Here is a 14304-nt window from a genome sequence, read left to right as displayed (position 1 = left end):
CTGACGGGAACACCATAGTACATAGAGTTCATTATTGACCCAAACATTGCTATACAGCACATGGTTTTATATACCCCAAACCTTTGGAGTTGCAATGAATTTGGGGGTCTTGACTTTGCTTTTGCCCCTAAGCATTGTCTTCAATATTCTCTTTTCTTCTTGCCTGATGATATGACCATATTTGTCCCCTGGGAACTCATACAAAGCTCTTGGAACCATGGTACTGGTCTTAGCCCTGTCCTCCGCTGGCCCAAATGGAAGAATGTGCAAGAGAGAAACAGAGCCTCAATACCTAATAAGTAACTGCATGTTTTATTCAGCTTTTTCACTGCTATGACCAAAAGACCTGACAAAAGAACAATTTTAGAGGGGGAAAAATTTATTTGGCACTCACAGTTCCAGAGAGCTCAGTCCATGGCATTCTGGTTCTATTGCTCTGGGCTGAAGGTATGGAAGAACATCATGGCCGAAGTGTGTGGTAGAGGAGAGCAGTTTAGGGCATGACCACCAGGAAGCAGAGAAAGAGAATCCCCTCATCGCAAGCAAATATAAAACCCCAAAGCATGCCCCCAATGACCCACCTTCTCCAACCAAACCCTTCCTGTTTGTAATTAACCCAGTCAATCCCTGTTCAAAGATTAATACACCAATGAGATTAAGGCTCTCAGAACCCAATCCTTTCACTTCTGAACTTTCTTACATTGTCTTACACATGAGCCTTTGGGGGACACCTAATATCTAAACCAAAACACTGCATGAGAAGAGCTTCATAAGAGATGAAGGAACAAAGAAAGGAAAGGAAGAGGGAGGATGGGAACATGAGACGCTATAAGGAAAGGTACTCCAGCATGCCTGGCTTATCTATCACCAACAAATGGTGATAGAAAAAGCCGGTAAACAAGGGTGGTCACAGGTCCAGAGCTGATATCCACTTGTCTCCTTTATCCTGTTTCTGCCTCTGCTATTAGATTACAAATTATGTTGGGATATTTACATTGATAAACTTAAAAAGGTATTTTTATAAAATCTTTGTACTTTCATACTTCCTAACAAGGCTCTCCATCCTATCCCCAAAAAGTCATTATATTTTGGTCATTTTTTACATAGATAAGTCTTAGGATAAATACTTTTCTTAATCAATGACCTTTGTAAATGTTTGTTTATCTTCTGCTGCCATTCACAATCACTTTGGGACCAAAAATAAAAAAAAATGAGGTTGATGATTCTCTCAATTCTCATACTTGTTCTTGAATAGTAAATGTTTCCCATCTCTTATCAGAGTTCATTTTATCAGAGTTCATCTCATTTATTAATCAGAGGAGCATCGTTGAAATACCAGATTGCCGCTGGTGACCCCTTATGACTTAGAAAAGTTCTAGCTATTAAAATAAATAAATAAATAGACAAATTTTATTCATCATCTAATCTATGAAAATCACAAACAAAATGTGCGTGCATATGTGTGTGTCCATTAACAATGATATGGAATTCATAACTTCATTCTCAGCTATCCAAATCTGTTGATTCCTGTGGTGTATATGGAAAAAGATAGGATCACTGGAAATGCTACAAAGAATTTTGGAAATAAAATTTTAACTCAGGCTTTGACATTTACCACACATGTACTTTTAAAAAGCTGCATTACATGATGTTACAATTAAAAGGAAAACATCAAAACATGTTGTCACATCCAAATTTAAAACAATAGGCCATGTCTTACAGCATGTGCTTCAAGTTAACTGCAGATGTGAAATGTTGATAGAAATTATTATCAATGGTGGGTGTTTTGTACTTTACATAATATCACAATGTACTTAATTGCTTCAGACATATTTTAATAAATTTGATCTTAATCCAATCAGGCAGAAATGTTCTAAAAAATTTACGTAATTGTTATAATACCTGAATATTCCCAAGTAAAGTGCTTTCAACAGTGTCTTTTATCTATAAAAACTTGGTGTTTGGTTTTTAGATAATCTATACAAATACCATGGACCTTATAATATAAAGTGTTTATTCTATTTGAAGAAATTTCTACTCCATTTAATGCAAAATCCCTAAAAGGATTTTGGGAAAAGACAAGAGAGGAAGACAGAAAGGCCCTTTTGTTAACATATTTGCCATCAAAACCTGTCCATATCTGATGTGACAGAGGTAGATCACAGCAAACAGTCCAATTACCTAAGGCACATGGCTGAGAGAATCTTGGGGCTCCAGATGGGAGTTCTAAGAAAAAGCATGTTCAGGTCACCAGAGGGTCAGAGATAGTTTCCTATTAGCCTGGGTAACCAATGAGAGCTCAGAAATAAATACAAGTAAAAGAAATAGGTAAGCATCGATGTTGATGAAAATTGACTTTGCACATAATAAAGTACTTCATAAAATGAAACAAAATTAAAGAAAATGCCACCAGGTGGGATGAGACATGCTTCTAATCCTAGCAACTCAGGAGGCTGAGGCAGGAGGATCGAAAGTTCAAACCCAGACTTAGTAACTTAGCAAGCCTCTGAGTAACTCAGTGAGACCCTGTCTCTAATAAAATATAAAAAAGGGGGGCTGGGGATGTGGGTTGGTGGTTAAGCATCCCTAGGTTCAATCGCTAGTACTAAAAAAATAAAATAATAAAATGCCATTATCAGTTCACATCCTCAATTTTAACTGAAAAGAACAATACATTAAAAATAAAGCATGTATTATCACTTGGTTTCTTAGCCTACTCTAACCAACATGGTAATCACTTGTGACAATATACATTTTAAATAATTAAAATTCAGTGACATTAAAAATTAGTTTCCAGTTACACTAGACACATTTCAGTTAACTAGCACTGACATATGACTCACAGCCACTATATAGAGAGCACAAATGTAGGATATTTTCAACATCGAAAAAGACCTACTTGATAGCTCTTCTCTAAACATTTGCCTGGAAGATATTCCAGGGCATATAACCTGGCTCTAAAATTTCTGATGGAGGAAATAGATACACAAAGTACAGAGGAAAAATGTGTTATATAGAAAAGTTAATCCATGTTCAGTGCCAAAATGAGCAAAGAAAAAAATACATTTCTATGGCGATGTACAGAACATCTATAGATTCATCTAGAAGTCCAAATTCTCGGGGCAGAGGGGAACCACTAAATCATCTCCTGCATGTGTGTGTGTGTGTGTTTGTGTGTTGTAAAATACAAAGAGTAAAAATCATCTTTTTAAATCTTATGCTAATAAGACATTATTTAACTATTGTCATTTTTAGTGTTCAATATAGACTTAAAGTCAACACTTCTCAGAGTGAAATGATCTGTGATACTTGGTGACAGGCAAAAGTACAAGGAAATAAAAATTTATGGTACAAGGCATTAATTCAAATTTAGTGTTTCCTATTTTTCTTTCAGTGAGAAGATAGTGAGTCTCATCACTTACAGGTTTTTTTGTGTGACTTATGATGACAACCCACCTTAGTGGTTCAATGCACCATTAAATTTTATCTCCAGTATATTCCCCACATGAAACCTAAATCTCTATTAAGCCCCGGCAATATAATGCAGTAAATTTCTCCGGAGTAAGGATCACCATTACATCTCTGTAGAAAACATCATTTTTCCACATATGAAAATGGTTAAACTAAAAATTTAATGACTGAATCTAGAAAAGCTCCTATAGGCCATAGAAAATGAGTTTAATCTGTAAATGTGATTTATGGCTGTCAGAGCACCAAACTTCATCATGCAGCCATACCTCACAATAACATGTGCTGTGGTACTTGCCCTTGTTAATGATGCCTGTCTTTGTCCTATGGGTGGCATTTAGTACCTTGGTGATTCTCTCTGAGCTGCAAGAATATCTATATCCACCACCTATCAAGATTATTGACCTGTGACTGAAAAATGGCTCAGAAGTAATGTTGTTCTACCCTTAGAATTAAAGCATTTTATCTCACCCTGAAGATAATGTAAAATACAGAGGGAGAGGGTGAAAGGATTAACACAATGAATTTAACAAGACAGCTACTTAAATTAAGTCACATACACACCCAATTAGCCCATGTGCTGGGAACTACAGCCACTTGCCATATTGTCGGGTATGTAAATTTATAACAAATTTTCATCAAAGAACAAATACCGTGCATGCTTTCAAGGAATTTGGAATATTTTTGTTATGGCAAGAAATGCTGATATAAGGGAAGGCCGAGGGACATTGATTTGATTATTTATACTGCCTTCTAAATAAGTGAGATTTAATTTAAACTAGGTATTCCAATGATTAATCAGGATTTATGTGATCTCTTAATCATTTTGATATGTGTTCATAATTTTCATGAATTTAAATATACCAGGAGTGAATAAAATATGGAGGAAAATATCTTGTTGAAACATCAAAAGCAACATGAGCTAAAACACACTATTTTAACACATCCATAGTAAGAGGTATTTAGAGATGATCACTAAGAATTTCCCTCATTAATAAGTTCACGAATTTCTAATTTTGATATAATAATATCTGTGTCTGTTTTTTCTTCCTTCTATTAGTAGCTATCTATCACTAGGAAACACATTAGTGCCCTAAAACTTAACACCCTAAAATACCACTCATTTGTTGACTTCTAATTGTCAGGAAAGAGGGTCTGGCTAGCAGAGTTCTCTGCCTCAGAGTTTCTCACGAGTCTGTGATCATGAGACCATCTAGAGTCACAGCAATCTTGGGGTTTGACTGGAGTAATATTGGCTTCCTGCCTACCTTTTTTTTTTGTAGATGTAAACGAATAGAATGCCTTTATTTTATTTGTTAATTTGTATGTGGTGCTGAGGATCCAATGCTATGCAAGTGCTTTGCCATTCAGCTCCTATCGTGATGATTGTAGGCAGAATTCCTGTCCTCACAGCCGGCTAGGTCCAGGGATTCATTTCCTTCTGGCTTTGGGTCAGAGGCCACCCTTAGCTCCATACCATATGTCCCTCCCCATAAACGAACGCACAGGGAAGAGCAGGGAATATACACCAACAAGATGAGAGCTGGAATCTTTTGTAACCTAATTTCAGAAGCAACATCCCATGTCTACTATATATGTTAGAAGCAAGTCCCTGGAAAATAAGAGGATTGAATGATTCCAGCACCCTAAAGGAATAAGTGAGACGCAGACATTCTGACTCACATAAAGAATGAAGAAGAAAGCAATGGCTGTGGGTAGAGGTTCGACTGATTCAGGAAGTTTCTGTACAGTGATCAGGTGAAGCGTATCCTATAACTGCTGGATGAAGTGCCCGTGAGAGTCCAAGCTAATCACATGACAGGAAAGACATTGGCACACAAAAGATAGCTTTGGGAACCCTGCAGCAGAGTTAGAGCAGATGTGCACAAAGGCTAAAGACAGAACAAAAAATATCACAAAGGTGGGATCTCCATCATAATAATGTGGCGGGGGGAGGGGGGACGTCGCGGTGGGCACAACACAAAACAGACAAAACCTGAAGCCAAGAATGAGGAGAATAACAAGGGAAAAAAGTCTCCATTACATTTATGAAAAGCTGTAAAGAAGTAAGGCAAGACAAGAAATTAAATGTGTCCATTTGTTTTGATAACTAAGAAGTCATTAAGAGACTATTAAGAAGTACATTTTCATTTGCTTAATGGGGTGGAAGATAGATGGTAATAGGTTTAGCAGCAAATGCAAGGTAGCAAAGTGAGACAGCACATACAGGCTGCATTTCAAGCTTAGTCAAGACAGGATATTGGGGGTATTTTGGGTAAATTGTTGTAAAGTGTGCTGGCAAAGTGGTGTAAAATCATTATATTATTCTTTCTGGAAGACAATGAATATTGACAGCTTCTCATAAGCCCAAAATTTCCTATAGAAATGACCAAGGGTATGTGCAAAACAACATGGATCAATACTATTTTAACAGTGGAAGCCTACTAAAATGCCTAACTGTATACAACATTTCAAACAAATTTTTAAAGTCTTACATGTAAGTAAAAGGAATAATTTCTACCTGTCTTAGTCAGTTTTTTTTTTTTTTTTTTTTTTTTTTTTTTGTCAGTGTGACCAAAAGACCCGTCACTGAGGAGGAAAACTTAATTTGGAACTCACAGTTTCAGAGGTCTCAGTCCATAGGTGGCCAACACCATGGCTCTGGGCTTGAGGTAAGGCAAAAACAGTATGGCGGACGGGTGGGGTGGAAGAAAGTCCATATGACTATCAGGAAGCAAAGAGAGCTCTTGTTCACCAGGGCCAAGATATATAACCCAAGGACATGCCCAGTGACTCACCTCTTCCAGCCATAACCTACCTTCCTAGAGTTGCTACCCAGTTAATCCCTATCATGGGACTAATGCACTAATAGGTGAAAACTCTAATCACTTCACCCATAAACTTTCTTGTATTGTCTCACACACAAGCTTTTGGGAGACACCTCATATCTAATTCCTAACGCTATCATAACAGAAAAACCCTGAATTCTCAGTGCCTTAACAAAGTACAACTCTATTTCTCCATCCAGTCACTAACGGATAAAGTCTGACAGAGGTTCCACCCTGTTCCATAGGCAGAACCCCAGATCATTCTCCTGTCATCATTCAGGCACACTCCTAAAGACAGGTAGATTTCATAATGCTTTGTCATAGTCTCTGATGGAGGAAAAAGATTAGTAGGGTATGGTCACATAGTGTGAAAGAAAACATTAAGAAATTATTTAGTGGGTCTTTTATCAGCTTTTTCACCACTGTGACCAAAAGACCTGACAAGAGTAACGGGTAAGAGAAAAGGTTTATTTTGGCTCATGGCTTCCGAGATCTCAGTCTATAGATGGCTGACTCCATAGCTCTGGGCCCAAGGTGAGGCAGAACATCACAATAGAAGGGTCTAGCAGAGAAAAGAGCTCAAGACATGGCAACCAGGAAGCAGAGAGAGCTCTGCTCACCAGGGACAAAATACAAACCCCAATGTCATGCCCCCAGTGATCTATCTCCTATGGCTACACATACTACTTGCCTGCAGTTACCACCCAGTCTACATAATTTCTTATGTCCATAAATGAGGACTGATCTTAGGTATGCATGATGCATGATTTACTTTGTTTTTCACAATGAGCCAGGATCTTTCTGAGTCAGATAAACTCAAATTTTCCAGTTTCCACACACAGAGCTTTACCTGTTCTTTTTCTTTGAGGAAAAAGGACACCTGCTTTTTATACTTTCCACTTTGAATAAAGAGTACCTGCCAATGCTCCCAACATTTAAATCAATTGATAAATAAGTCTTAGATACTAATAAAGGGAATACAGTGGACTTCACACACTGCAAAAGTGCTAGAAGTCCACCTCTCCTTCTCTTTACTCTCTAATGTCTAGGACTTCTTTCATTTGCTCCTTGAAGAAAGGTTTTGCATATTCTGATGATACATACCTACCAATGTTTATAACAGTGCAATTCACAATAGCTGAATTAGGGAATCAGACTAGGTGTTCCTCAACAGACAAATGGATAAAGAAAATATAATATATATATACATGAAGGAGTTCAAATCAACCATAAAGAAGAATGAAATTATGTTATTTGCTGGTAAATGGATAGAACTGGAGAATATCATGCTAAGTGAAATAAGCCAGATTCAGAAAGTCAAGGGTCGAATGTTTCTTCTCATATGTGGAAGCTAGGGAGAAATATGAAATATTTTGAAAAGAGGATCTCAACAAAATGGAAGGAAATGGGGAAGTAGAAGGAGGAAATCAAGGGGAGGGAGGAGGAATGGGAAAGAGAAGAAACTGCAGAATAAAATTAACCAATTTAATACCACAGTAAATTACACTTTACTGCGTAAATATAATGCACCAATGTCAAAATTATATTAATAGATGGAATATCAATGGAATAGAGGAAGGAGAGGAAGGATATGGGTTAGTACTGGGGATTGAAATGGAGCAAATTATGTTATATGTGTTTATGAATATACCAAAATGAACCCTGCAATCATATAAAACTATCATGCCCTAGTAAAAATACAAATTAAGAAAAGAAAGATCTTAAGCCAATCAATGGGGAAATTTCTTTTGTTGAAGCCATTAATCAGGGAGTGAATCCATTATTTGACCATGAATATTCTGCAGGCTATTAATACCAATCCAGGCATGGTATTCTGTGTTACCAAAGTGACTAGCTGCTCTCAGTAAACTGCTGCTATATCACAGCTTGTGCATGAAGAGTTATAAAGACCACAAGAAGTAAGAAATCCAAGCTGTGCCAAGAGTACTTTGAAGAGAATTATGATGGAAGTGTTTATTAAGATTTCTGATAAATACCATGTATGGTATGGTGTATTTGTGAATTTGAGCTGTTTCAGGCCAATTTTCATTATAATCTCACATGTGCTTACCAGCTGACCCATATCTCAAAATCATCTGCTGGATATTACTCAGATAGTAAGAACATTCTCCTGGGATGGGAGTGGGGAAACAAATCAGTTTCCTCAAAGTAATGTCAGTATGTGTGAAATTTACCATAACCAGAGGATTCTCAAATACTTATCATTAGATAACCCTGGTTAATTGTGTATTTGAAGCAAGCATGGGATGAAAAGTACTAGTGTATTCATAAGTGCCACAAAAACACATTAAAAATTATCTAGAAGCACATTGGCAATATGAAATGTAGCCTCTTTATAAAGTGTGAAATTATTGCCTTGTAGACACTACAGAAACCAATGAGTCCAAATTTTATGGGAAAAGAAACATCAGCTAGATGTCTGATTGGTAACAGTTGAGATTTTGATGGAAGACTATTAATTCATGTCAGTATCTCTTTCAGACAATTATAATGCAGCTTTTACTGTCAATTTTGTATTATTTGCTAAATAATGTTTCCTTTTTAATTTACTGTGTAAAATTCATGTCATAAAGGTTATACCAATTCAGAAAGAAAGTAAAGGGGGAATTAAATCAGTTCTTCAGATAATTTAGGCTCCAATCCTATCCACCAAGATTTTTCTCTAGTGACCTTCTGATCAAATAAGTTAGGGACTTAACTCATACAGATAAAGCTTCAAATTTTCCTTTCATTTTGTTTGAGTAAACCATAGACATTATATTAAAGAGAAGACAAACATAATTTCCTGCTATTCATCTAAGGACAATTCAGGCTTAATACATGGGAACAACATTTTTTAAACAATCACTTAACAAACTAAGCACTTGCTAAACAAAGATATTGACGTCTTGTAATTACCATGGGCTGTAGTCTGTCCCTTGTTGGAGCTGTGCACATCAATCTTAGTACATCTCCATCTTGCTTCCTATATATAAGCAAAGCTAGGGGAGCAGAGGTAAGCAATACCTAGTAACTCCTTCATGGGCTGTGCCCCTTAGTGCTCTGTCTATTAAAGGCAACTGGTTTTGAAACCCCATAGGCCCAACTTGCAAAGACAAGGAAACTAATCCAACCTATAGACATGGGCACTGATCCACCTTTCGAGGTCAGCAGCTGCTCCTCTCTGGTCTTGAAGACCAAAGCATGGGACCATGATGATGGGTCTGTGAGCACAGCATGCTTCACTCTTGCCACCATCACAACTCCAACAACCCAACTTCATTGTTAAAGATATAAATTTCTATCTGATTATTTATGAGGGGATTCAGACAATTGTCTAATTTGGGTGAGAAACTCAAACTTAAGATATCAATAAAAGCCAGAGTTCCATGCTCAACAATCCACTTGATTAGTCTGTGAGCTCCCTCAATATGTAGCAAAACAGGGTAGGGATCCATATATTCTGTAATAAGCCAAGAAAGTGCCAGAGTGGGTAGTAAGGAAAGCCTCTAATGGAATCACAATACACCATCATCAATGTAGTAACGTTGCACTGCATTTATTTGACAATATTAACCCAACTCAGTGGGACATTCTTCATTTGGCCAGTTGACAGCTTCTGCTGGCTTCTTAAATTTGAAAGATGTATTAAATTCATACCGATTGAAGACACTGGCAAATTACTCCTGACACTGTGCAATTTTACTCAACGATATCCGGAGAATGTGTCAGCAAGTTGGGTACAGTCACTTGTGAAAAACACTCTACATTCAAATAGAAAATCAAAACATATGTTACACTTCTTTTGCAACTAGACATATTTAAAATTGCATGCTTACACATGAATATATGAATCTGGATTCCCATGTCTCTATAGTGCATATCCCACTAGAAAATGTAATCTTTTTAGATTCTAGAATCACTAGGGGTTTGGGAGAAATTTTTTTTTAAAAGCATTTTGGCTCAACTTGGTATTCTCTATAGCTGTCTTTTACTGACAGACAAGGCAGTTTGAGTGATTTTAACATCTTATGTCCTGTAGCCTGTTCATTCTACTAAAAGATCTGCTTTCTTCACAGCCATAGACATAGCTGTAAGCAAGTCTAACCACAGAAGAAATTTTAATTTTTAAGCAGCTGATGAGATGGCGATCTGTCTTGGTTGCTGCCATAATCTTCCATTTACAGCTGACATGTTTATTCTTGGGCCTTTAAACTGTGGCCCAGAAAACCATGAAGGGAGGCTGGTTATAAATGTTAGATTTGATTGGAAATGACATTTCAAAATAAACATGCCAACGTGCAGCCGAGCATTCTAGTGTGCATCTACTCTGCATTATACACTGCTGTCACACAAACCCACAGACACACAAATGCTCACAGGACATTCTCCTTTGAAATAACACTACACCCATGCATACAAACACCCAGAGAGATGCACACAATTACCATGTGACTCAGTAAGAAAAAGGAGAGTAAAATGAGCCCTGGTCAAGCAAAGGGGGTAAAGGAAGGCAGTCAGCCCCATCTTCCAACATCATGAAAACATTTTGTAAAAACAGAGAGGGAAATATTTTCCCTGAAAGAATGGCTGGGAGGTCCCTTTTATATACCAGTCAATTCTTTGATGAGAAAATAAATGAATGAGAATAATAATCATAAAGGAAGGAATTATTTTTAAAAGAATATATAGTAGACACAAAACAATAGAAACCAGACTGGGCTTACTGCCCAGAAAATCAGGCAAACAAAAACAAAAACTGGAGGAAAAAGAAAGAAAATTAAAGAAAAGGGGACATTTAAAAGGCATAGTTAGCAAACTATGGGAAAAAAAGGAAAACAACATAGGAGAATGTATTTAGAAAGTGGGATGACAAGGGACATCAAGAACAAAGGGAGCAGCAAGTAGAAAAATAAGAAAATACATCTCTTTCTCCATAGCATTCTACCTTTAGGAATTAGCCATTATATCAAATATCACTCAAAGAAGGAAATAACTGAGTTGGAAACACTTAACTAAAACTTTTTACACTCCAGGCCTGTGTTCATCACTACCTTGTCTGGGGTTCTAGAAGGACACATAGCTTGTATTTAAGTTATTTAGAAGATAACATTTCTCACTTTTAACCTTTTAGCATGTGTGAAAAGTGTGTGTGGGGGGGGGTAGGGGCTGGAAGACTTAACACTGGGAAAGGAATATTTTTGCCAATTTGTTAATATTTTCCAACCATTTTAAACCTTACTCCAGGGTGTCATTAGCTTCTTTTGCTTTCATATTTCTTCCAGGATCTCCTTTCCAGACAACACACACTCTACCACATACCCAAAACATTCTTCACAAAACATCAGCTAAGTGTTCCATGCAAACCTTGCACCATGGTTTGGAGAGCTCAGTCCTTACATTTTATTATGGCCATGTGTCATGCATTTAATATTAAATGCAATGTTTGGAGACATTAATTTAGATGATCCCAGTTAGGACTGAGTCATATGCAGGTGAACAATCTGTCATCTCAGATAAGCACATAGAAGGTTCAGCCTTGGGATGCAAAATAGAAATATAAGTCAAATAAAAGCATTGCGTACATTGTGTCTAAAGTAATAACTTTCAAATGAGTATGTTCCACTTTGATTTCACTTCATTTATTTGTTATTTTCTAGAATTCCATCATCTCTCAAATGCAGAGTTTTTCCTTTTTATCACTTTTCTTTAATTTTACTTATTTTTTGACTTGATCAAACAAAGTGTATACATTAGACTGTATCTGCAAGAGGTTTCCCTGGGATAGTTAGATGGAGATAATATTATAACGAAACAAATTACCAAATGACCAATTTAGTCTATGGGGCTGTGGGCCTGGATGATAAACTGGTGAAATACTAAACTGCTATAATTGGGAAGAATTTCTGATAATGTTACATAGGCAGAACCATAAAATGTATGCTTTTGAATGAAGAAGGAATTTTTCTGCTCGGAGTCAAATGGGCTAATTTAATTCTTCCTGTATTAAAAAGAAAGAGAAGTATAAATGTTACTCTTCTAATTGTGGGCTGCATTCCCAGAGAACTCAGATGAGGAAGCAAGAGTGGACCTGGGTCACCGTCAAAACTGAGGGATCAGAGATTTACCTATAAGCTAAGAAGTTGGTCTGATGTGATTTCATGGATACCACAGAAGATATGAGATTCTTGGATCAGAGACAAAGACTGTTATTATTCACAGCAAAACAGTAGCTGATATGTCAACATAATTGCTTAAATTCCCGAAGACCCAAGTCCCACTTGAGCATGGAGATATGGGACAACCATCCCCACACTGGTTGTTATTGCAGAAAAACTAGACACAAGAATGAGAGGAACAGAAGGAAACATCGTTAACCTAAAAGACATAACAACATAATTTATCTAATATTAATGATAGGAAAAAATGAAAAAAAAAAAATGAACAGAGCCTGAGGGACATAAGAACCTATAACAAAAGATCTAACATTCTTATTGGAATCTTGAAAAGGTGGAAGAAAGAGAGAGAGAAGCTGATAAGTATTCAAAGATAAAATGGTTGAAACTTCCCCAACTTGGTAAAAAACTATAACTTACATTTAAAGAAACTAAGAGAATTCCCAAAAGGATAAATCCAAAGAAATCTACCCCAAGACATAGCATAGTCAGTTTCTGACAAATGAAGAAAAGGGGAAAAGTGTTTTAAAAATCAATAAACACCATTTTTTCCTCAAGGAAAACACGTAACTTCAATGATAGCACATTTCTCCTCATTGTAAACTATTGAGGTCAGAAGGCAGTAACCCATCTTTCCAATTGTCCTGAATAATCAATCCAGTGAAAAAATATCATCTTCAGGAATGAACGGAAACCAAGGGACTTTTAGGTGAAAAAAAAAAAAAACTAATAGAATTTGCTACCTGCCGATCAAACTTTAAGACTAAAGACACTTTTATCAATAAGTAAGAAATGATAAAAGAAGGGATTTCAGAACATTAAAAAGGAGGAAAGGGGGTTGGGATATAGCTCAGTTGGTATAGTGCTTGCCTAGATGCATAAGGCCCTGGGTTGGATTCTCAGCACCACCAAAAAGAAAAAGGAGGAAAGACCCCACACATAGTGGCACACACCTTTAATCCTGGTGACTCAGGAGGCTGGACAGGAGGATCACAAGTTCAAGGCCAACCTCAGTAATTTAGTGAGGCCCTAAGGTACTTAGTGGAGCCCTGTCTCAAACGCTGGGGATATAACTCAGTGGTGAAGCACCCCTGGGTTTAATCCCCAGTACCAAAATAAATAAATAAATAAGTAGGAGGAAAGAATAAGAGAGAGCAAAAATATGGGCAAATACATTTTTTTCAACTTCGAAGTTTCTAAATAATGTTGAAGGTTATGATAAACCTTCTGATGTGGTTCTGAAATGATGTATAGAAAATATTTATGACAAGTGGAAGAAGGCAAAGGAATGTAAAGAGATGTAAGAATTTCTTTTGTTAATATTTAATTGATTTTATTTTTTAAATACATGAGAGTGGAATGCATTACCATTCTTATTATGCATAAAGAGCACAATTTTTCATATCTCTCTATATAAAGTATGTTCACACCAATTCGTGTCTTCATACATGTACTTTGGATAATGATGTCTATCATATTCCACCATCATTGCTAACCCCCTGCCCCTTGCCCCCTGCAGAAGTAAGGATTTCTATATTTAATTTGAACTGTTAAAATGTTAACACCAATAGTCTGTGAAGCACTATGGAAAAATCATAATAGTATTATAAAAAATGTTGCAGTGACCCACAGGCAGGCAAGAAAAATAAAAAAAAAAACAAGTTAGAACAGAAGGAACATAGTGGAAAAAATAATAAAATACCAGACTTAAGCCCTAACATATTAATGTCACATTAAATGTAAATGGTCCAAATACATCAATTCAATGACAAAGATTAGGAGAACAGACTTGAAAACACAACCAAACTATATTTTTTTCTACAATAAATTCT

At 36.6% G+C, this 14304-nt stretch overlaps 1 protein-coding gene across 3 annotated transcripts in view; it reads left to right on the top strand.

The window, feature by feature from the left end:
• Window positions 1-14304, top strand: part of LOC144365029 (uncharacterized) — a 124165-nt gene that overhangs the window by 68093 nt on the left and 41768 nt on the right. For all 3 annotated transcript variants that reach the window (XM_078015749.1, XM_078015747.1, XM_078015748.1), the window contains exon 3: window positions 6038-6140. In XM_078015749.1, coding sequence (XP_077871875.1) covers window positions 6038-6140 — 103 coding nt within the window. The remainder of the gene's footprint in view (window positions 1-6037; window positions 6141-14304) is intronic.

The sequence above is a fragment of the Ictidomys tridecemlineatus genome, chromosome 6 (assembly GCF_052094955.1).
Source record: "Ictidomys tridecemlineatus isolate mIctTri1 chromosome 6, mIctTri1.hap1, whole genome shotgun sequence".
Classification (NCBI taxonomy): Eukaryota; Metazoa; Chordata; class Mammalia; order Rodentia; family Sciuridae; genus Ictidomys; species Ictidomys tridecemlineatus.
Note: the sequence above shows the minus strand (reverse complement) of the source record. Positions and strands in the feature narration are given on the sequence as shown.